A 24,779-nucleotide genomic window follows, 5' to 3' on the forward strand; every position below is an offset into this window, starting at 1 on the left:
GCACAGTGACAAGTGAGTGAATGTGCCTGCTGCAAAGTCCCTCAAATGCACTGTTTTTCAGAACAAAACTCACGCAGAATTCTCTGTGCCCACCACTGGGATTCTGCAGTGACAACGAGTGGCAAAGGAAGAAAAAGAGAGGGGTGGAAGAAAATACAAAACCATCTCAATTACTAGCATCCCATCACCCTGAATTATACACTACCAGCACTTTAAAGTGCAGGGCAAATCTCTCCCATCTGGAGGTCATCTGCCCCTAAACACAACTTTCAGACTGGAGATAAGCTTAGTGGAAGAGCAATTGCCTAGTATGTTCAAGGCCCTGGATTCAAACCCAGCACTGTAAAACATCACACACACACACACACACACCTTTCTATCAACTTTAGCCAGGCACCAAATAAGAGTCAAGAAGCCCTAGAGCCCCAAAACCTATACCACAGAGGCCTGGCACTAGGTAGTATGTGTCAGAAGGACCCCTTAGGCCTTACTCAGTGCCCTGGATTCTTAGTTTAGAAACAATTCTAAACCCGGTGCAGTGGCACACATCTGTAATCCCAGAGACTCAGGAGGATCCCAAGTTCAAGGCCAGCCTGGGCAACTTAATAAGGCCCTTCTCCAAAGTAAAAAATAAAAAGGGTTGGGGATATAGCTCAGTGGCGGAGTACCACTGGTTCAATCCTCAATTCTGGGAAAAGAGGGAGAGAAAGAACAATTCTAAGAAACAGTATGTTTTCCCAGCACATAGACAAGAAGTGGGTATAAGGTACAGAGGGCAGAGGTCATGGCCACTCCAAACACGCAGGTTGATCAGCAGAAGCTGAGGCAGGCAGCAGTGCTCTGAGGGAGCAGCACCTACACAAAGGGCTCAGACAGACAAGTTCAAATCCCGGCTAAACCACTTGATAGGCGGGTGGCCTTGGCAACAGACTAACACAGTAGGCCTTCCATAAACATCTAAATGCTTTCTGAATTAAACAGAATTGACTAATTGGATCTGGCCTGAAAGGAGCCTTGGGATTTGGAGACGCGTAGGCCCTGGAGGGACACGGGAAGGTGCCTGCAGAGACCAGTCTGTGGGACTTGGATGCACTCAGGCTCAGTGTCTGCGTTGGGGTGTGGGAGGGGAGGGGAGCCGGGCAACAAGCATGCTGGCCCTGACCCCTGCTTCCTCCTGCAGTGCCCAGCCCCCACTCCGTAAGGACCTAGCCAATGCCCCTGCCTGGCCTGGCTCAGCTCCGCCAGGTTTTTGGCTTTGTCTGCATTAAGTGCCGCAGCCCAGGCCTGGGGCGGGATCCGGCCAGTTGAAAAGGTCAGCACACTTCATTTATCTCTGCTTCAGGCCACTGACACCCACGTACTCCTTCCTGGAGTCTGCTTAGGGAGGCAGAAAGTATCTTCTTCTTGGATGGAGAACAAACTCCCTGAATGTATCTGCTGGCCGTCCCGGATACATCAGAGGCCGACTCGAGCGTCAGGGTCAAGGCTGTCAGCAGAGGAGGGCAGTGCTGTCACACACGTGCACGCACACACTCAGGCTTGGAAGAGGCGCCACCACCCCGTGCGGATGGATACTGGGGTTCCTTGGAGTTGCCTGGCTCTCCATCACCTCTGTGCAAGATGCTGCTGAGCCCCAGAGATTGCGCTGCCCTGACCCCCACCAAGGGCAGGCATGGGGCCAAGGGTCCCATGAGCCAAGAGCTGAATACTCAGGAAGGTACAGAGAAGGAACACAGGCTTAGGGCCTGAGATCCCATCCTATCACGGTCTGCTGCTTCCTTGTGGTAAGGCCCTGACACATCTGGGGACCCCCCCATTGGCCTGGTGTGGAACAGCAAGGCACCCATCCTGTGGGAAGTATGCCCACGGGAGGTCCAGGGGGAATCCATCACTTTGCCCTTAGCATCCTGGATCTCAGGTCACCTGGGACACTGGTCTCATGTTTGACATGTATGAGTGTGTGGTTGACAAGGCTGCGCTCCTGGGTGGGTGGGGAAGGGGCATTAGGCATAGACGTGGAGTCTGCAGACAGAGTGATGTCAGGCAGGCCACTGGACAAGCAGGATGAGCTGAGGTACGTGGGGAGACCTGGTGCCGAGAGGGCCGAGCAGGTCCTGGGTGTCCAGGTGCACATGCGACTGTCCAAGTGCACAGGCAGGGGACTGTAAGAGAAGAGCATGGAGGAGGACAGAGCCCTGGGACCTTAAGTCAAGGACCGGGGGGCACAGGGGAGAGAACATAAGGAGGAGTCCAGATGTCCGGGAGGGAAAGGGCAGGAACGGAGGGGTCAGCACAGACGAGATGGTGACAAGAGAAACAATGAAGAGCCCTGCACAGCCCCGGGGATGCTCGACAGGGCCGTCTGGGTGAAGTGGCAGGGTTCGTCCTGGGCCTGTGTGCCACCAGAGGGGAGACAGGGAGGTCGTGAGCACAGTCAGCAGCTTCCAGGAGTGAAATGCACCAGGGGGAGCAGGGAACATCAGGGAGAGACCCCAGGGCAGCACTGGGGGTGGCTGCCCACCGAAGCCACAGGGCCAAGCTGTCACTGGGATTCCAAAATCTCCCTTCCCTCCCTGCTCAGTTCCAGGTTAGGATCAGTCACAGCAGAAACCAAGATCAGAAGGAAAGACAGAAGGAAGCAGTGGCCCTCTCTGAAGAGATAAGCAGTAACATTTCCACAACATCTGTCTTCCTCATATCCATCTCTCCCTGTCTCGCTGGTTTCCACCATACACTTGGAAGATTCACACAACTCCAGGAACTGATATTTCCAAATGACAAAATAATGCACAGGTAAAAAAATATATCCACGCAGAGTGCAAGAGAGACAATGCTGATTTAAAGAACAGAGTGTAGGAAAATCTTTGCTCTGCTTCAGATACCACGTTGAGACTAATTTTAAGAAATAACCACCTGACGAGTTTTGGTGTAGTACCAAAGAAGAAAATCTCAATTTGCTGAAAAGACTTTTAAAATGGCCCTCTTTTCTAATTTCACCTCTCTGTGAGGCTGGATCTCCTTCACACTCCAACAAAACAATCTAGTGGAATGGATTTAATGCAGAAGTAGAAGAAAAAACCCAGTGTCTTCCAATATGCAAGAAATTAAAGAAATTTACAAAGTGTAATTCTACTCCTTCTAAATGTTTTTATTTTGGAAAATAGTTTCATAAAAATTATAGGTCTATCATTATTATTTTCAAATGGATTGAAAGAAAAGTCTTTAAAATTTTCTCATTTAAAATTTCAAATGATAGGAAAGACAGTGGAATGAATCGGACATAACCTCCCTATGTTCACAAGTGAATACATGACCAGTGAAACTCCACATCATGTACAAGAATGGAAAGTTATACTCCATGTATGTATGATATGTCAAAATGCATTCTCTTTTCGTGTAAAAAGAGCAAATAAAAAATATTTTTAAAAATTTCAAATGAGTTGTATATCAAAAAAATATAAATCATGTAAACAGAAGATCCTTGGAATCTCCTTAGTGATCTTTAAGCACATAGGGATCCAGAGACCAAAACCTTTGGAACTCATGGTTCCCAAATGTTCTGGGCTCCAGGCAGTTCCTCAGCCCCAAAACATCCTCCCTGGCCTGCAGGGTGGAGGCTGGAGCCCCTTTCCACTCCCAGGGAGCCCCTGGGCCAGGAAAGAACATGGCCACCAGCTTCTCCTGAAGCCTCCAGGGCATCCATCCCTTGGTCATAAAACTGGAAGCTGAGGAAGGTGGAGATAAGCTCTAACTACCCTCATGGGTGCTAACTTGTCATTGCCCTCCCCAAACTAACCATCAGTAACTCTGGTCCAACACTAGAGAGTACTTGGCCTTTCAGAGTCTTCAAACAAACGGGGAGGGTCTGGTTCCATGGACCAACCCTGCCCCTTTTCACTCTGGTGGTTTTGCTCTGCTGGTGCCATTGTTACTGACGTGGGATGGTGTCTAGGTAACCCTCCCAGGGGTAGAAAGCAGAGGAGGGCTGGGGTGTGGCTCAGTGGTAGAGTGCAAGGAGGCAGGCGGTGGAAGGCACTCTGGGAGAACTATGCAAAGCCAAAGAGGTGTAGGAGGCCTGGGTGGGAGGGACCATATGAGGCTGAAGAGGCGGGTGGGGGCCACATATGCCTACAGAACCCAGCACGGTGGAGCACGCCTGTATCCCAGGGACTTGGGAGGCTGAGGCAGGAGGATTTTGAGTTCAAAGTCAGCCTCAGCAATTTGGTGAGACCCTGTGTCAAAATAAAACATAAAAAGGGCTGGGGATGTGGCTTAGTGGTTAAGCACCCCTGGGTTCAATCCCTGATACGCCTGTCCCATAAAAGAACTCAGGTTCAACCCTTTGGCACCTGGGAGCCACAGCAGATGGTTGAGCCAGACACAGAGCAGCATAGTCCTTCCCATCAATGGGAAGAACAGAGGGAGGGGGCTAGTGGGATGGGCAATGCCAACCAGAAGGCAGCAAGTCTGTGTTTGTATGTTTCTGGTACCAGGGATTGAACCCAGAGGTGCTTAACCACTGAGCCACATCCCCAGTCCTTTCTATTTTTTTCATTTTGAGACAGGGTCTCACTAAGTTGCTTAGGGTCTTAACTAAGTTGCTGAGGCTGGCCTTGACCTTACAATCCTCTCCTCAGCCTCCCAAGGGCTGGGGATCACAGCTGTGTACCATCATACCTGACCAGCAAGTCACTCAGAACTCTCACTCCTACCCCCAACTTTTGGACGGGGTCGACCAGCGGCCGGCGGGTGATTTGCAGCTCCTGCTACAAACGGGCTGCAGCACCATAAAAGGCTGAGGTGCTTTCTCTCCCAGGCCTCCCTGTGTCCTTTTATGAGTAAACATTTCTCGATAAAGACTTACTGTCTGCAGAGACCCCGTTACACCCCAAAGGTAAGGGTTTAAGTGGCCTGAAAACTGCCGTTACTTATCTTTACAACAGCCGGTGAGCGCCCGCTCTGTGGCAGAGATGTTCATTTCACTGTATATATTTTCAGTGACTGGTTATAAATCAGGCTCATCCCCGGGGCTCAGGGTCTGGGGTCTGGGGTCTCTTCCTTCCCAAAAAGCCTGGCTGGGAGAACCATTACGGTCCCCATGTCCAGGGCTCCTCCAGCACCAACAGTCCTCAGAAAGGCCAGACAGAGACCCTTGTCACCAAGGAGGCACCGACTGCATCTTCAGGGACCTCAGGCCCATTGAGGCTCTGTTGCTAAGCAGCAGCCCCTGTCCCCCTGTCCTCCATCCCATCAAACCCTACTCTCAATGCAGAATCTGACCAACTCATTCCCAGCAAAGCATCTGACGACACCCAGATGGCCTGCCTCCTTGCTGGGAAACATCTGATGCATCACATCCATACGTCCTTAGGCCGTCCAAACTCACTTTTAATGATGAAACCATGTGGGCCACGGAAAAGGATTCCCAGACCCCAAAAATCAGGGGATTAGCACCCGCCACTTGGATCCGTGTAGCCGATTCCATTGGTTCCCACTCAAATCCCACAGCCCAGTATCCTCACCCTGTGGTGCACATACACCCATTTCCAGTCACCGGCACCGTGGGGTTAACTGTCAGAGGGTTTGTCTCCAAAACGCGCTTAGCCCAACTGTGCCATAGGCCCAAAATGCTAGAGCAGCCCTTTACGGGGCACTGTGGGCAGTGGGTGTTCAGACCCAGCTCCCACGTTCCTGGGGAGGGGTAATCCCACAGGGTGAAGCTCCAGTATAGCTTGGTAAGGTCCCCTTTACCTCCCTCCCTCCCTCCCCTCTGTCCTCCCTGTGCCTCCAAAGAAATCATGTGCCTTGGAATCCTCATCTTAGTGCACCTACTCTTGAGAACCTGAACCAAGAAACTACCTGCACACCTACAAAGTGCATCTTCCCTACTGTGTGCTGTCAAGGCTTCCACCACTGAGGTGAGAAAAACATCCTTGAGCTTTCCAGTTGTCTGACTGGCAGCCAGGATTGAATAGAGCCGTGCAGGGAAAACATGTGGAGAGATTTCTGCAACTGGAGAAGAAACTTGTAACCAGCAAAGGGCCTGTTTCACTCAAGACCTTACGTTTGAATTTACAGAAGGGTCAGAAAACATCTCCACCACCCTCACCCGGTTGCTTCCACATTTAAGAGCTTTTTAAAGGTTAAAATTGAAAAAGCAAGCCAGTGACTTTAAAAAAAAAAAAAAAAAATCAGCATCTCCTCCCCACCCCCAAATGATGAAACAGTCTGGATCTTCCTTAGGAAGGGATGGCCCAAGACCCTCACCAGCCTGGGGCCAAGACTGCACACAAGAAAGGTGTGGACTGCACACAAGAGGTGGTGGAGAAGCTGGCAGATCGGCCAGCTGGAGGGGCAGCTGAGAGGGAAAGAGCAGGAGCGAGGCCAACATTGTCAAGAGGATGGTCCAGCAGACCCGTGAGGTGGCACCCATCTGCCGCAGCAGCCACTCTTGCACAGGCAGGCCTGGAATCTCCGTCAGACCCTTGCCAAGACGCAGACCCACTGAGGGGGGTCCGGCTGCTCCTGTGTGAGGCCGGGTTGTTTCTGTGGGATGGGGCTCGAGGACGTGTGGCAGCCGTGTGTGTGGACTTTGTGTCCACGTGGTACCCACACCATCCCACCTCCTCTGGGAAGAACTTTCAAAGGCTGTTCTTGCCCTCCTCCCGGTCCCAAAGCAACAAAGCTCTTAGAATCACATCATGGAGGAAACACTGACTCTGGGTTTTTTTGCTTTGGTTGTATGTTTTCAATTCCCAGAACCTTCTGATCCCTCCTTGGGGAGACACGCACAGAAAGAAATATCCGACCACCCACAGCCCTGCCAGGACGTTACTGAGGATCCAGGCCCTGAGGCCTTCCATCCTGGGGCAGGCTGCGAGTTCTCCAGGACCCTCTCACTGCCATCCCCCAGGGGACCTCACCGTGATCCTACACGACAAGAGGACCTGTACCTCCCACTACAGCTCAGCACTCTTCCCCTACCCAACAAAGGCTCCACGACAAGGCCAGGGGTCCCCCACCCTTGGCACAGCCTGGTAAGACACAGAAAGAAGAGAGGACCCTCACCTTCACCCCCAGGTGTGAGCTACGGGGGCAGGGCTCACACCTGAGGGCTCAAACAGATGCACAGACCTGGACAACACAGCCTGGGAGGAAAGAGTCCCACGAGTAGAGGGCAGGGCCTGCACGTCGAGGATGGGGACAGGAGAAAGGGGCATCCCGCAACCTGAAGAGACTAGGAACGGCAACTCCCCCAGACAGACTCCCTGGGCTTCGTAGGGTGGGGACAGCTGGAACTGCGCCCAGAGACAGCTGAGCCTCTGTGGTGCCCTGCGGTCCGTCCTCCCAAAGCCCCTGTGAGGATGGCCCTGGGTCTGGGCCTCGGTCCTGGCACAGCCCTTTGAGGGAGGTCATTACCACTCCTGTGTGAAACCAAGGACCAGAGGGACGGGGCCAGCTCCCACAGTGGGCGTAGGACACAGGACGCCTGCCCCCTCAGGGGTCACCTCCAGCTGCTTCTACTGAACTCCAACCCTCTGGTACAGCACAGGGACCCGTCTATGGCCTGTGAGTATGACACTGCTCTGCCACACAGGGACGATTTGAGCCAGCTGCTGAGCCTGCGACTGGCTCTGGGGTGAGCTCCATCCTTTCCCTGGCAGAGGACGTGGTTTTCCATGACCCCGACCAGCACATGTGAGAGAAGCAGGGGCTTCCACATCCCCCTCAGCAGAGGCTGGGCCTCCAAGCCTGGTCTCTCCCTGCCGGGACACCCGTCTCCACGCTTCTCCACACAGCATTGGTTCCAGTAATTGCCTGTGTCCCCCGAACCTTCAGAAGCATACTTTGCCTGTGTGTTCATGCTCTGTCCTAGTGGCTCCAACATCGTCCCCATTGACTGATACACAGTAGGTCCTCAATAAATATTGGTGGAAAGGAAGAGAAGTAGGGAGAGGAGAGGGAGAGAGAGAGGGAGAGAGAGAGGGAGGGAGAGAGAGAGAGAGAATGGAAGGAAGAAAGGAAAAATAATGTTCTGAAAAGTAAAGAAATTCAAAAGGGATCACTTTGTTTCATTGGTGAGCATGGAATCATCAAAAAGGGAATCATCAAAAAGACATGTTTATTTAAAAGTCTCTTCCTTGCTCAAAGACCTTCAATGGCTCCCTACGAACCACAGTCCAAATTCTGCAAGCATCCAAGGCTCCCCACAGTTACTCCAAATTTCCTCGTCCGACTGCATCTCTGCTCCTGCCCTTTGCATGAAGCCTCTTCCCAGGCAGGGTGCTCCGTCCTGCTCCCGGGCGCCTTTCTCCCTGTCTCCAGGCCTCTGCTCAGTCCTCCCGGCCCTGCAGCTCACCCACAGGCCACTCATTCTTTAAGGGACCACTTTCTTCTCCAAGTTTCACATCTGACTCTTCTCAGGGTATTTTGAGTACCCTCATGAGAAGCTATAAAGGACAACTAGAGAAGAGGGACAGGCTGGGTCACTCTGGGTGCAGTCCAAAAAGTGAGGTGTATAGGGACAGAACGGCCAGGGGTCGGGCTGCTTCTGAAGGGCCTCCGTTCTGACTGCCGTGCACAGCACGTGTCCACAGGTGCCTACATCTCACGTGTGGGCATTTATATTTGGCCTGACTGGCATCACATGGGGTCCACGCCATCCTTCTACACACAGTCCCTAAAGGTGAGAGGCAACCTTCCCCACACTACAGGGCTGTGCATGTGGCCCTGCAGAACACAGCAGGGCCTGGTCACACTGCCTGGACCACAGAGTACACAACACCCAGTCCCATCTAATGAGAAACCCCTGGGTCATCTGCGGGCACTGCCTGGAGGGAGACCCTCCTCCCTCTGAACCATGACCGCCAGGCCCACACGCCCCTGCAGCCGCTCTGCCCAGCCTGGGGCATGGAGAGGAAGACGGAGACCCAGGGCCATCACTGGAGCCTGGTGCTCGACTGGCCCGCAAGCCAAATTGAGTTCTGGTCTTCCTAGGTCTGGGGTCAAGAACTCCATGCAACTCAGAGTCTGGTGGGTTCCTGTCACTTGCAACCAAGTGTCCTGACCCACTTTCCATCAGAGATGAGCTATCATTTCAGGCCAAAGCACTGCCATCTTCCTGTATCCTTATGCATCCCAAGTGTCCCTGTCAGGGTATCCCACAGACTAGTGCCTGTCCATCTCCAGGGCTAGGGATAGGGAAGAGGGTCCCTGGAGGGCACCAGCTGCTCCTCACCAAGAACAAGGTGAGGCCAGGGTGTGATGGAGGAAGATGGTGAAGGGAAGAGGCTCCCTGGGGGCTCCCGCCAGGACAAGGGAGCCAGAGCAGCCAGAGCCCCCGCCATGCAGACCCTGCCCAATGCTGCCAGTTCCTGAGGGCTTCCTGAGTCCTCCTGGTGCTGGGGGGCAGTTGTCTTCCTCCTTACCAGATCCCATCAGGTACTCACCGTGTGGCCTTGGAAAGACCTCTGCCCTCTCTGGGCCTCTGCAGACCAGATATCCCAGAAGCCTCTCCTGCTCAGAAACTCAAAACATTCTAACCTTCCTCGCTCCACAGAGCCCTCCCTAGCAATGTCCAGCAAGATGGCCAGGGCCAGCGCTGAGCCCAGGCCCATCCTGGAACAGCATCTCCCAGTCCCTGGAGCTCATCGACCCTCAGCCCCTGGCTGACCTGCTGCTGCCGAGCTCAGATACCCGCCATCAATTATCCTAAGTCCAAGGGAGGACAGAGCTGGTGATAAAGGCCTGCAGTGAGCGGGGGCCTGGGGCTCTTTCCAAAGTGATTTACTCAGCTCCCCTCCAAACTCCAACGCTGAATGTAATTATTTACTTTGTCATTAAACACCCTCCTTCCACTTCAGTTATTTTTAGAGCTCCTGAAGCCTATAGAATTGGCTGGGGAGGCTGCTCATTGGCCAAGAGGGAGGCCAGGTGCTCCCTGAGGCAGCGATGCTCCTGCAGACTGGGGTCCCAAAAGGGGCTGTGGATTCGAAACAGGGCCAGGCCCAGACGCACAGCAAGCATGCACGGCTGCCGGCAGTGTTTTCCTCTCTTCTTTCCTGCCACCAGTTCTTCCTTTGCCCCCCCACTTCCTTTTTAAAACTGAGCTATAATTCACATACCATAAAATTTACCATCGTAAAGTCTACAGTTCAGTGGGTTTGGTACATTCACAGAGTGCGCAACCACCACTGAGATCTAATTACAGAATATTTTCATTGCCCCAAAAAGAAAACCCATGCCCATAGCAGTCATTCCCCATTCTTCTCCCCCAGCCCCAGGAACCTATTAATCTACTTTCTGTCTCTATGGATATGCCTTCTCTAGATAATTCATATAACTGAAATTGTATAATATTTGTCTTTTTATTCTGGCTTCTTTCACTTAACATGGTGTTTTTGAGGTTCAAAACCAGTACTGCATCCCTTTTTATGACCAAGTAATATTTCATTGTATGGGTATACCACAGTTTATTTATCCATTTATTACCTAATAGACATCTGGGTTATTTGGGGGGGGGGGGCTATTATGAATAATATTGTTTTACATAAACGTGTACACCTGTAATGGTTGTGCACACCTGTAATCCCAGTCACTCGGGATGTTGAAGCAGGAGGATCTCAAGTTTGAAGCCAGTCTGGGCAACTTTGTGAGATCCTGTCTCAAAAACAGTGAAAAGGGCTGGATGTCAGCACCTCTACGTTCAATGTCCAGTACCACCAAAAAAATTTTTTTGACCATATACAAGTTTTTGTATGAACATATGTTTTCGGCTGTCCTGGGCATTGACCCAGAGCAGATCTGCTGATCCTCCTTTCCATAGCCAGCCCAGAGCTGGCACAGATGGGAGTGTGAACGTGGGTGCTGTTGTCACCTGTGAGCAGCTGGAAACTTCTGCACTGCTGTGGACCCTAAGGATACAACCAGGACTCACTGCAGGCCCCTCTGGCAGGCCATGGTACCTCCCAGTGAGAGTAACAAGCAAGTCTCCACTGCCCACACGCCAGGTCCCTGCCCTGCAGAGTGGGCTGAGGTGACCTCATCACGACTTCAGACGAGGCCAGGGACCTCCGCCTGCACCTGGATATGAACTCACCCCTGCCTGCCCTCTCAGTGAAGGCAACGGCTGTCTTCCTTGTCCCCAGCACGGTACTGAAAAATGTGGCCAGTGTGGAGACCTCACAATCTGGCACCAGACACAGGACAAAGGTCAGGCCCCCAACGAGCCTCAGCAGCTCGGATCAGCAAAGCGCCTCTGGTTTCTGCTTCCCTCTCTGACCCTCGGCCCCTGGGTTAGCTCCCTCCGTCCTAGGTTCTTCAGTGCCGACGGGGCTGCCTAGATCCAGGTGTCACAGGGAACAGCCCGAGGAGGAGGAGTGACACTGGTTGTCAGTGGGGAGAGGGGCTTCCCTGCCCTGGCCAGTAGCCCACCGTGCCGTGAACACAGCTCTTCCCTTCTGTGGGGAAGGCTTCTCCAGGACAATCCTCCGTTTTCAGAATCTCAGGAATTGGAGGTGTCCCATGCCAAACCCAAACCTCTTCTCAAATATTGCTACTGGAAACAGGACGCAAAGTCAGACGGCAGAGGAGATCCACCTCCTCTGCCCAGAGGCCTGGCTGCCCAGTGCCAGGGTTGCAGACTGTCCAGTTCCCCAGAAACATGGCAGTGGTCCTTGCTCTCGGCAAGCAGGGCTGCCAGAACATGCTCGAAGCTAAAGAGCCAAAGGCAGCTACGGGGTCCCCTCCCTTCTTGTCGACCCAGCAGGAAAAGGGGGACAGGGGTCCAAGTAAGCCACACACACACAGGATCCAGATAAGCAGCCAGCATCCACGTGTGGCCAGAGCAGCTGGAGAACATATTTCAGGAAAGGCCACCAGACACAGCCTCAGCCTCAGACATGAATTCGTGCCACGGCCAGGGAGTCAAGGAAGACCCTTGCCAAGAACTGACAGAAGCACTGCTATTTGCCAGCATTCCCCACTCAGCACCACTGCTGGCCGCCCAGTACCACCCTCAGGCCCCAGGACCTTTGCCCATGCTGTTCCTCAGTCCAGGATGCCATTCCCTCCTGCACAACATGGGAAAGTGCTACTCACTGTGAAGATTCAGCTCCTTCATTCACTCTCTTGAACACTGATGGGAAATGTGCTACTGTCAGAAACTAGTCCTTGAATTAACCATCACAGGAAGAGAACAAAAGGCAACACTACCAGCAGTAACGACCATTTATGGAAAGCCTACGGTATACCAAGTGCTCCCGAAGCACTTCACACTCATTTTTAATCATCCTAGCCTCCAAAGCTAGTGTTGTGCCCATGATGAAGGACCTTGGGGTTCTGGTCAGTAAAGGTGCCCAAGGGGCAGGGCAAGAGTTCAAACCTGGTCTGCCCAAGCCCACACCTGGGACCCCAACCAGGATGGCAGCTGGGGTGCTGGTTGCTGAGTGTCTCCACTAGGGCCTGCCCTAAGCACTGCCATGCCTGATAAACAGTTTTGGTGGCTCTTCCCCAGCCACGGATCTGATCATGTGGTGGCTTCCTGCAGGGCCCCTGTTGAGCAGAGGGGGCACAGGGCACCTGCTTAGACCCTGATCCTTCCTGCCCTTTTGCTGAACCATGTAGCAGGCCATCCCACATTGGGATGGCAACTGGGGTGTCTGATCTCTCCGTGGGGAGACAACAGGCTCCCGGGGACAGAGACCACGGCTCTGCTTCTGGGATGCCATGCACCCCACACCTCCTGTTCCCTCTGCAGTGGGCACTGAGCTTCTGACAAACTGTTCCCGCCTAACCCCTCAGAGTCTGTTCAAAGAGGAGGCTCTGAGGAGCCCCTACCCAGCCTGCAAGGTCCAGCCACCAGGCAACTCCCTGGGACACCCAGGAACACCTGGCCTGGCTGGCCATCCTCAAACCCCTGAGTTCCCAAGGGGCTGTACTACCCAATCCCAACTAAGAACAACCACCCTTTGCCTCTTTCTGGAGAAAACCTGGCCATCCCTGAGGCCTGGCTCAGACTGCTGCTCCGTACAGTCCCCTGGGCAGGATCAATCACCACAGCCTGGGTATCACCTCCAACGAACAATTCCTAGAGGGCAGAGGCAGGGTCTCCAGCATGACCACACATCTCTGGTCCACAGTCCAGAACCATCAGTGAGATGAACACAGAGAATCCAGGCCCCTTCCGACATCCATGTCCACCCCAAACTCCAGGCTTGACTTCATTATCCTCAAAATGCTCCCAAGATCAGAGGCGGTGAGACCTGGCCACAAACATAAAATAAATTATCTGCACCCCCCCAGCTCCCCACCAATGATAAATGGTTCTATTAGCAATCCAGATTGTTAAACCCCGATATAACAGGACGCAGGGAACTGGGGCCCATCCATTCTCCCTCTAGCGCATGCTGAGTTGTAAATAGGTTATTTTGTGTGTAAATAACACATTAAAACACAGCATTAGCTGTGTCTTTTGATAGGGTGGAAATTGTTCCAAATAAATAATTCCGGACAGGAATGTAAAATAAGCCAGATTTAATAGTGCATGCCTGGCGCAGCCGTGTTAAACATGACTAAAATGATAAACCCCAGAATATACTAATAGTAAACTATGTACTGACATCAAAGTAATGAGGCCGTATTTTTACCCAGCTTTAGAAATGCTGAAATTAGTTTTGACAGAACCAAACGTCAGAAAAATGTTTCCAACATAAACACCGTCAATTTGGGAATCTGGGGTTTGGGCTGGGAGGGAGGGGGCTGGGTTGAATGGGGGACAGCTGTGTCCCAAACAATGGGAAGTTCCAGGGGAATGGGTTCCCAGTCCCAATGATGTCACCTCAAGTGACTGAGTTTTATGTCTCTGGACCTCAGTTTCCACATCTGTGAAATGAACAGATTCAAAGGCTTGATCTCTGAAGCTTCTTCCTGTTCTGTAACTGGAAAGGACTTCGGAGCTCTCCCCAACTCTCCATTCATTACCGTCCACAGTGAACCTCAGGAAACCACACAGTGTCAGCCAAGGCCAAGGCCCCAGGAGCAAACAGGAGGAGGAGGAGCCTCCAGTCCTATCCTTCAAGGCTTCCCTTCCGGAGAGCAGAGGTGGTCAGTCAGAAAACAAAAATTTGGATGTGACATGCAGCAGCCAGGGAAGGGCTGGGGACCCTCCTGGAGCACAGACCCTGGGCTGGGCCAGGAGCAGGGACCAGGCCTGCTGTTCTGGGGCTAAGTGGAGCAGCTGGCCTGCTTATGCATGTCCACTGTTTTAAGCAGCTTTTAGGGCACATCAGCCAGCACGAGGTCAGGGTGTGCGAGGGATTGCTCAGGTGGATGCGTTCAACACTCACTTCCTCTGTGCCCGGGCACTCTGCTATCCACTTGACAAACCTTGTCCTGGTCACTTCACAACAGCCAGAAGTCATTACTGTTATCACTGCCCATCCCTTATCTGCCATTTTCCTTTACATAGTTTCAGGGACTCGTTGTCAACCATGATCCAAAAATATTAAGTGAAAAATTCCAGAAATAAATGATTCATAAACTTTAAATGGCATGCCATTTTGAGTAGCATGATAAAATCTTGAGTGGTCTCTTGCCATCCTACGCCATCCTGTCCAGGATGTAAATCACCTCCTTGTCCCAAGTATTCATGCTGTATATACTACCCACCTGTTAGTCACTTAGCAACCATCATAGTTATCACATCAATTGCTGCAGTATCACGGTGCTTATGATTAAGTACTCCTTATTTACTTAATAATGACTCCATAGCACAAGAACAGTGATCCTGGCAATTCAGAGGTGCCAAAGAAAAGCCATGAAGTGCTTCCTTTAAGTGAAAAGGTAAACACATAAGATATTTTGAGACACAGAAAGACTGCACTCACATAATTTTTATTACAGTCTATTGGTAAAATTGTTCTGCTTTATTATTGTTGTTGCTGATCTCTTACTGTACCTCATTTACCAGTTAAACTTTATCATAGGTATGTATGTGTAGGATAAAACATAGTATATATGGAGTCTCCACCATTGGTGGCTTTAGGCCAGGATAAGCTCCCCGAGTAGACTTCTCTGTGGACAGGAAAGAACCTCCAACATCACCCCTTTACCCATGCCAGGTGCTCTGTCTACAGTATGTCCTGAAAACCAACAGAAATATGCCTGGGTGCCTCACAGAGCCGGACTTCCTGGGTGAGCCTATTCTGTCAGGGGGACCTGAATGAAATCCACTCTCTGGACAAAATCTGATGGGAACAGGCTGCTCTGTGCTGCTGGGTCATAAAACAAGCTTAGGAGCAGTATCAACGCAATCCTGAAAATCACTTAAATAAGAATAATTGCCCACTTAGTCACACCTGAGGGCATCCCTAGCGCCGAGGCAAAGGTTTGTGGTCCCAACAGAGAAACTCAGGTAAGCAAGGGAAGCTGCCCCCTCGGCCCCCTCGACAGCAGAGGCTATGGGGTGGTGTTGGGGGGTGGAGCACAGGAGACCAAGGAGCAGGGCCATTCCCAGGGACCTCAGGCCATCAGGGCCAGCTGGCCAAGCCAGCCCACTGGTTACACATCTGGCATGACAACATCAGACTCACTCAGCAATCATTTATGGAATGCCTGTGGCTTGGGGTGTGGGGAAAGAGGACAGAGGTGACTGAACAAGGCCCTGCCCACATGGGCATCCTGGAGGGCACAGAAACAGATAAGGGGCAAAAGCACCAGGATCCTGAGGTATGAAAGGGTATCAGACAGCTTCCTAGCGAGGGCTGAGTGGTTTGGGGGAAGAGGGTCGGTAGCCCTGGTCAGATGAGTGAAAATGCTCAAGTCGCTTAAATAGTTATCCTGGGATTGCACAGCATTTCAGTACAGACCTAGATGCCTCACTGCCCAGTCAAGCTGTGCCTCGAAGAAGCCTTCCTGAAAGCCAGTGGGGCCAGTGAACAAGGTTAAGGTGAACAGTGTGAGCAAGGTGTGTCGAGGCCTCCCCGATCACCAAAGCACTGTGGCAAAGGTCATGCCAAGACAGGCCCGGCTGCACTGTCCTGATCACAGTCAGTTATCCCACCCACGTGAAGACCCTGCCTTTGACCAGCTATCCCCAAAGACCTAGGAAACCTGCTAAGAATACACGCTCCCAGGCCCCGCCCTGGGGGTCAGCCCGGGAGCCTGCATTATTACAGTGGCCTCGTGAGGTTCCCGGCTTAGCAACTACAGCACCCTTTTGTCTGGTCCCACCCTCCAGCGTACCGGGGAGAAGGCCAAGTCAGAGAGGCCAGGGATCCGCTTAGGTCAGCACAGCAATGCAGGTAGGAGCCCCAGTCTGATTGTTAGTCCAGGCTCCTGTCGCTGGTGTCAAGTAAGATGGCACCAGAAACCGGGGTTTCCCACTAGGTATCTGGCCAGAGGATGGCCTTTGGGAGGGAAGCCTTCTGAGTCAGGCAGAGCCTGCAGACCCAGAAAAGAAACACTGGGGAGAAGAAAAGTAATATATTAGAGCAAACACTGCACTTGAACCTCACATGGAACTGCTTTTCTAAGCACGTTTCATGTTTCAATAGCTTGCAACACTATGAAATAGGTATCATCATTACGTCCATTTTGCAGGTGAGAAGAGGTGAGAAGGCATGGACTTGCCCGAGGTTAGCAGGGCTGGGACTTAACCAAGCAGTCTGGCTCCACAGTCTGACCTGTTCTCACTATTACCCGGTGCTGCCTGTAGTGAGAGAGGTGGTAACTGCAGCTCCGATCCATGCAGAGCCCTGTGCTGGGCATATGTAAGCCCCTTATTAATCTCCTATGATCTCTGCATTTGCTTAGCATGCAAGAGGCCCTGGGTTCTAAACCTTGCACTGCAAAAGGAAAAGAAAGAAGAGTGAATCAAAATCATCCAGTTTGTTTAAGCACAGGTTGATGTGCTCCACCCTCAGAGGCTCAGAATGACTAGGTCTGCAGAGAGGCCCAAGAATCAGCATTCCCAGAGGGAGGGTATGTGCTCACCAGCATACACGAGCCGCAGGTTCCAGCCTCAGCACCAACTGCCAGGGGATGCTGTTGCTGCTGGGGAAGAACACACAGGGAGGAGGCCTGGCCTAGCCAGAGTAGATGCTCCATTTCAGAGTTGAGTGTTGGCCTTGTAGTACTTCCCAGGGTTTCCAAAGCCTGTCTGGCTGCTGGATTTCAGACACTGGTAAAACTCACGAGATCGAGGCCTGGCTGTTTCACGGTTCCAGCCATTGCAATTGTCTCTAAGGCTGATGGTAGCCAGGTCCACTGAGGTGCACAGAGAGGTCCAGAAAGATTTTTGGAATAAAAACCCACAGGGGAAGAGGAAAATGCAACAGCACTTGGACAGTCTCAGTGTACAGCAATAAGAAACATCTGAATCAAATTGTCTTTAAAATTACACTATTTTAAAATTTAGAGGGGGGAAAGAGCTCTGGGCCAAAATGTGTTTTTAAAGATTTATGGCTTTCAAAGTGTAAATGCAACAGCTGAAGAAGCCGGGAAGAACCACCCGGCATAGCTGCTGTCTCAGCTCTCCCTTTGCTCCCCCAGGTGCTGAAAGGAAGCTCTTCCCGCTCTGACGACAGCACTGCTCTTTCGTGGGGCCTCCTGGTCCTGCCCTGCAGAGACACTTCCAATACACGCTTTGGCTCAGGGAGGTGGAGACTGATGGACACCCCCAGCCTCCAGCTTCACAGATTCCTAAGGGAAGTCAGGCAGCAGAGGCCAGGTGAGCCAGGGGACTCAGAATATGCCAAGGCTCCCCACTCCAACAAACTGGCTGTCTGGAAGAGAGTAGGTGTTGCCAGCCCCTAGGACAGATGAGAGGTCTGGAGGACGATGACCCATGGAGACCTTTCCAAGGCAGACACTTACCCCAGAGTATAGAGCTGGGCTGAGTCCAAGCTCAGGCCCCAGACACTCCTCAAAAACTAAAGTAACAATCTAAAAGCAAATACAGGGGCAGGGGCTGTAGCTCAGTGGTAGAGCGCTGGCCTAGCACGCCTGAGGCCCTGGGTTTCATCCCCAATACCACGAAAAAATAGATATTATTTAAAATTAATAAAATAAAATAGTCAGCTCTCTATATCTGAGGGTGCCATATCCGCAGATTCAACCAATCACAAGTTGAAGCCATTCAGGGGGTGAGGAGGGAGAATGCATCTGTAATAAACAAGTCGTTTTTTTCCTTGTCATTAGTCCCTAAACAATAGCGTATAACGACTATTTATATAGCATTTATATGTATTAGGTATTATCAGTAATCTAGAGATGATTTTGAAGTTTACAGGAAGATGTGAGTCGGTCATGTGCAAAAACTAAGCCGTTTGATCACAGGGACCTGCGTCCTTAGATTTTGGAGTCCTCAGGGGCCCTGGAGTAAATCCCCCATGGTTACTGAGGGACAACTGCACTTGAGAAAGACTCTCCTCATGTAAGAGGCAGGAGGCCCACACCCACACTCAGCCCGCCCTTGAAGCAGCTGGTGTCCTTGGGCAAGTCCCATGTGTCTCATCTACAACACAGGAAAGGCCGGGCCCACAGGTGAGTCACCAGGGCGCCTGCCTGGGTTTTCCAGCATTGACCTTGGGACCTCCCGCCTTCTCACTCAGGCCCTTGCTGTTCTTTCTCACTCCTAATGGGGCCTGTCATCAGCTGCCTCCCACTTCGGCCACTCCACAGTAGAACACAAGCATGACCCCTCTTGAGCTTTCATAAGGTCTTGATAAGCACTTTCAACAGACACCTCACAGCCAGGCGTGGTGGTGCACGCCTCTAATCTCAGCAACTGGGAGGCTAAGGCAGGAGGATTGCAAATTTGAGACCAGTCTCAGCAATTTAGCAAGACCCTGTCTCAAGATCAAAAGTTAAAAGGGCTGGGGATGTGGCTCAGTGGTCGAGTGCCCCAGGGTTTAATCCCCAGCACTATCAAAAAAAAAAAAAAAAAAAAAAAAAGAGTTATCTAACAATCTATTCCAGATGTTCCACAGTTTGATCAACTAAACCCCTATCACCAAATAGTTAGTTCCAGCTCTTCAGATGTGAGTCATGTGGAAATTAAATCTTTTCTGACTGAAGTAGGTTCCCCATTAGAACCAACCGAAGTCCTACGATTCTAGGGGAGAAATGGAAACACCTGGAACTGGTGCCCGGTGGGAGGTCAAACAGCCCGGTGCGGGTGTCCCTGCTGCAGCCCAGCACGCACCCTGCAGCACTGTCCCTCTCCAGGCCCTCCTGCAGCCATGCCCCTCCTCACCACGGCCACACCCAGCCACATGCCTATAGGCTGAGTGCCCAGCTCCTCAGGGCCTGGGCCACACCGCTGGCTCCCCACAGCTGCCCTTCCTGGCCCCACACTTTCCCATCCCACACTTTCTCCTACGCCGCAAGAGAGCTCGCAGCCCCTCCCGTGGAGCCCAGCACCAAGCTGAGCACAGGGGCATCTTCTCACAAGGGGGTCCCCCACCAGCCACCTGCTGCTGCCTGGCCCCTGCATCAGTACATTCACCTCACCTGCCCACAGGCAGGCCCACGTCACAGGCTCCCTGGAGATTTCTGGGACCCCAGTGTGCTGAGTGCTCGAGGAGTCTGGCTCACAGCACCCCTGCCACCATCCGGTAAGATTTAAGAAGATGGAGGTCCTGAGATCTTGAAGTCTGTGGATAACACCTGTCAAATGCCCTCACAACACAGATCAGGAGGGGCCCAGGCAGCACCCTCTGGCAGCACCACTGGACCTCCCTGTCCCCACCTTGAGTGCAGTCACAAAGTCCACCAGCAAAAGACACCCACCCCATGGTAACCACTTTGCTCCAAGCAGAATAGCTGCTGTTCCCTGGCTCCAGGAGGGCTTTTCCCAAATAAATTGCTCAGGGGAAAGTGTAGGAAGCAGCAATGGATGAGGACACTCTGGGGTCCCTGGGACTCTGCGGCAGCATAGGCACCTGTCCCGAAACTGCTGCAAGTCAACCAGCAGGCTCCTGCTCCTGTGCGTGAGTCCACCTGGGCTAAGCCACCAGCCAAGCTGTCCTGCCCCTGGCATCGGCAGGACAGTGCACCTCTGAGATGGACAGGGCAGGCGTCTTGGGAGGGCAGAGGTGGGGCAGGGGCTCCTCTGGAGTTGCTATGCTCCCAACTTCCATCCTCCCAATGGAAATTCCCTGGAGCTTTGTTGTTACTGCCCCAATAGTGACAAGCAGGTCTGACACTAGAGGGGCTTTTCCCTCAATTACATCCTAATTACTGTTTTATTGCTACCTAAGTCTGCTCTCTGCTGCTGTGACCCAGCAGTAAATCGCACTGCATGCTACGCCAAGGCAGGCCAGGCCCAGGTGGGTCCCTTGGGCAGGCCAGAGATATGTTGAGGCCCAGCTCCTGGGAGCTCATGCAGCCTCAGGGAACCAGGCAGAGGGACGTCTTGAGGCATCACCATAGACCCTGACCTAGGGGAGGAAAGGAAACATGGCTGGGACTCTGGCTCAGCCACACCCTGTCTCCGTTCTTCCCTCCCTGTGGCACCAGATGCCACTGTGGCTTCAGCTCCTCCCACAGCATGTAAGAGCTGTGCCTCTATCCCCACAGAGAGGCTTGAAGAGCCCGGATTCAAGGGGAACAGGAGTCTCAGGCCATCCCCAGGTCAGGATGCCAGATACCTACCTCCTGAAGGAGCCCAAAAGTTGACCTCAGATCTCCCTCCTCTGACCTGGACCAACAGCCCCAAAGTGACTCCAACTTAGAATCACAGGGAAAGTAAAAACAGATACAGAAACAGAAGCCTGGACGTCCTCAAATCCACTCTTAGAAACACAACTTGGGACTGGGGGTGTAGCTCAGTTGTAGAGCGCTTGCCTAGCGTGTGCACAGCCCTGAGTTCAATTCCCAGCACCACCACACACACACACCAATGATGCCCCACAAGGATCTTTCTGTTCCCTGAGCTCCAGCCCCAGCTACACCCACTGCGGCCCGTGGACCAGCACGACACAGCATCAGCTCAGTGCTTGAAAGGGTGCTAGAGAGGGTGTCCCATAATGCACAAACTGAGTCCCGCCCTGGCCCACTGAGTGGGGGTCTGTACTCTTGAAACACCCCCACAATTGTGCCAGCATCAAAGTGGGAGCGAAGGCGCGTTTTCTTCCCTCGCTGCGCTTTGAGCTGTTCTTGGGCGGCGAGAGCAACAGGGCATGACTAAATCTAAATGCACTTGAATAAAAAGGGAAAGAAAAGAAATCTCAGACTCTCCATTCCTCAGAGACAGAAATAGTTCTGTGGCCTCCAGATGGACGGCACAGTCACAAGGGGAGGTCTCGCCTTCCCGCCAAACTTTCCCAACGGGATGCTGGCACGGACCAGTGGAAACCAGAGAGCATTTCTCTTCGGGGTAGTAAAATGAGAGGCTGTGGCTCGTGTAGTTCCTTCTGTTATAATTAAGTTGGCCAGAAATTCACCTAAGATACTAAATTCCAGACCTGACCCTCTAATTACAGCCAGAAGGCATCAGGAGACAATTACTTTCCAAAATAGTCCTCGGCAGGCTAGAGGCAAGAAGTTCTCTGGGCACATCTCAAATGTGCCAGCTGAACAGATCCCAGGGTCGCCCAGAGACACAGAGCCTGCTTCTGCTCCCTTCCCCCTCCCACCCGCAGAGTCTGGGATGTCCCAGTCCCCAGGGTTTGAGGTGGCCAGACCTCCAGGGAAACCTGCAGGCGACTGTCCTCACGGAGCCTGGAATTCCTGGGAGCAGGGGCGCCCTCTCTACCACCCTCCATAAACCCAGCAGGCCTCCCTGATGACAGGGGCCACCACTCTCATTAAATCCTAACGGGCTAATGAAAAACACCCCTGCTGCTCGCCAAGTGTGCAAAACAGAAAGTACCTCCTTGGGCAGCGACGGCCGCGGCCACCGCCAGAGGACAGGCCTTTTTACCCGGGTCGGGGAAACCGCTGCCCTCCAGGATCCCACTTTTGACTTCTTTCTTCTCGGCAGCCGTGGTTGGGGCAGACGTCTCCATCTCAGCCGCTCATCGTCCTGGGTGACGACCCTGAAGGAGACGACAAAGACATTCACCAACACTGTACCCAAACCAGCCGGGAAACGCCGACCCAGATTCACGCCGCCGCCGGCTCCTACAGCAACCAACTTCCTCCTCACTCTCTTATAATTGGGAAGGAGGGTTTAATTAATTTTGAGAATTATTCATCCTGAGATTCATCTGGTCTTCCGAACAACCACACGGACAACAGTCTAGCATTTTCACATCTTTTACCCAGATTTTTAAAAATTTAAGCTACAAGTCCCCATTGATGTGAGTCAAGTAGAAAGATTTAAAAAGAAAAAAGAAAAAAGAAATCACTACCAGGAGAAATGAAATCAGAAGGAATGACCTCCAACTTAGAATCACAGGGGAAATAAAAATAAAAACAATAACCTAGAGGTCCTCAAAGACAGGACTTAGTTTTCCTGTCACCTCCCTGCTCACCTGAACTCATCCTTCATTTATTTACTTGTATGTTCATTCATTCATTTACCCGTGCATTGCACAAATTTTCATCGTTTATTGACACCCAGCCTTTCATTAAGGCTTCTTTTCTTTGTTTTTTGTTATTTTTGTGGTACTGAGGATTGAACACTAGGCTTCCCATGTACTAGGCAAGCCCTCCACCACTGAGCTACCGCCCAGCCCTTCTCATTATACCTTGAGACAGGGTCTTGCTAAATTGCCCAGGCAGGCCTTGAACTTGGGATCTTCCTGCCTCAGTCTCCCAAATAGCTGGGATCACAGGAGTGCATCCCCACGTCCACATAGTCAGTTTACTCTTAAGTCCCTTTTATGATCAGTCATCATGTCTGATAGTGAAGATGTTACATGGCATTTACAGTCTACTTAGAGGACAAGTAAGGGGGAAAGAAAATGTAGGTTTAATTTCAGTGAGTGTGAGGTGGCATTGAAAAGCAAAGCAGAGCAGGTGGGGGCAGTGAAGGGCAGCAGGGCCCTGCCTCCTCTCTAGGAAAGAGCGGTCACTGAGGTCTGAGAGAGTAGCAGGCCAGATGAAAGGAGGTCTTGAGCAAAGGAGAATCTGCATGTAACCCACAGTGTGAGGGGATCGTTCTGCTGGTACTTGGGGAAAATTTGGGGGCAGGTGGCACTACTGCAATAACCCAGAGAACCATCAAGATGGTTGGGGTCTAAGCAGTGGTGGAGAAGCTAGTGCAATGTGGGACCTTCTGAAGGCAGAGCCAAGAGACAGCTACAGACGGGATATGACGGAGTGAGAAGAGGCAGGCTCACGGCTAAGGCAGGAGCACATCGTGGGATGCAGGGCGCAGGTCCCCAGCCATGGGTGGGTCCACAGTAAGCACTTTTGTAAGATGCTGCAACCTGGACAGACACTGCTAATGCAATATTTAAGTCAAACACTACAGAATAGAGTTGGAAAGTCTATAGAGTTTCAAAGGAGAGTGGTATCCAAGATGACTCTTATTTTCTGCAAAGCCCCCATTTACAAAGATGGAGGACAGCAGACAAGGAACAGCTTTCTGGGCAGACATAGGGAGCTCACATGAAGTTTGAGGTGTCTACAGAGACCTGCAGAGGTGGCAGAGAGTGTAGACTGTTGGGAACACGAGTCTGGAGCTCCAGGGGAAGCTGGAGGCTAGAGGAGAGAATGTGGTGGCCACTGGACAAGATAACCAAGGAAGGGGGGAAGGGGAAGTTTCAGCAGGGAGATGCCAACCAAGCACGGCCAGGTTGTAGGCAGGGGCACGGATGAAAAGTTAAAAAACAAACAGGGGAGTGCAGGGTCCTGGAAGCCAACCCAGGAAAGTGAAGCTCTGGGGAGAAGAGTGAAGTGCTCCATCATGGCCACGGAGGCCAACCAGGGACCTCAGCTAAGTAGTTCTAGTCGCAAGGTGGCCACCAGGGCCTGGGCAGGTGGCGGAAGAGAAGGAAACAGGAACAGGCAATTGGGTCAGGAAGTGTGGCTTTCAGAGAGTCAGGGAGACAGGACCACATTTGGAGGGTGCTGTGGAGTTAAGAAGGTTCGAGGTTGCTGTGTATGAAAGGAGGCGGGTGCTGCAGGGTCGTGGAGGGCGAGGGGGAGGGTTAGGGATCACAGAGCAGCACACACCAGAGGCAGCGGCCAGCTCCACCCCCGCCATCCCCACACTAAATCCACATGGGTAAGCCCCAGAATTTTACCTTTTAAATCCTCACAATACTTCCACATTCTTCCAAATAGAAAAGTGGAGTGTACAAGAACAGGGTGGGACACGTGAAGGACGGGCAGCAAACCCTGTGGTTCCTGGTCCTGTCTGCATGCACTAGCCTGTCCATTTCCCACGATCTTTCAAAACTCCCTGCCCAGAACACCCAAGCAGATGGGGGGACAGGAAATTTTCCTTAAGGATTTTGGTGAGTTGTGGGGTTCCCTCTGGCCCGTCTTCTCTTTTAAAAATGTTCTTATAATCCATTCCTTTACATCTGGCTATAGAAATGAGCCTCCAGCAACAAGGCCTGACCCAGGCTGCTTCTCCTCCATTATCCCCCCAACACACTTAACCAGGGCACAGCACCACCCCACTGAGTCACCTGCACAGCACCCACAGGTCACCTTCCTTCTCCCCTCTCATCCTGCATTCAGTAGGCTACGAGCACCATGGCTTCATCCCCGGAGCATCTCTCCAGGGTGGCTCTCCAGCTGGTTTTCTGTGTTCTTCCCTGCTGGGCAACTTTCACTCTCCAGATCATCCAACCCTATACCCAGGCGACTTCCCAAAAATC

At 52.2% G+C, this 24,779-nt stretch overlaps 1 protein-coding gene across 2 annotated transcripts in view; it reads right to left on the bottom strand.

Moving 5' to 3' along the window:
• Positions 1 to 24,779, bottom strand: part of GLI2 (GLI family zinc finger 2) — a 239,354-nt gene that overhangs the window by 154,944 nt on the left and 59,631 nt on the right. For both annotated transcript variants that reach the window (XM_079132140.1, XM_079132139.1), the window contains exon 2: positions 21,875 to 22,040. In XM_079132140.1, the coding sequence (XP_078988266.1) occupies positions 21,875 to 22,010 (136 nt within the window). In that variant the 5' untranslated portion in view covers positions 22,011 to 22,040. The remainder of the gene's footprint in view (positions 1 to 21,874; positions 22,041 to 24,779) is intronic.

The sequence above is a fragment of the Sciurus vulgaris genome (genome assembly GCF_902686455.1).
Source record: "Sciurus vulgaris genome assembly, chromosome: 3".
NCBI lineage: Eukaryota > Metazoa > Chordata > Mammalia > Rodentia > Sciuridae > Sciurus > Sciurus vulgaris.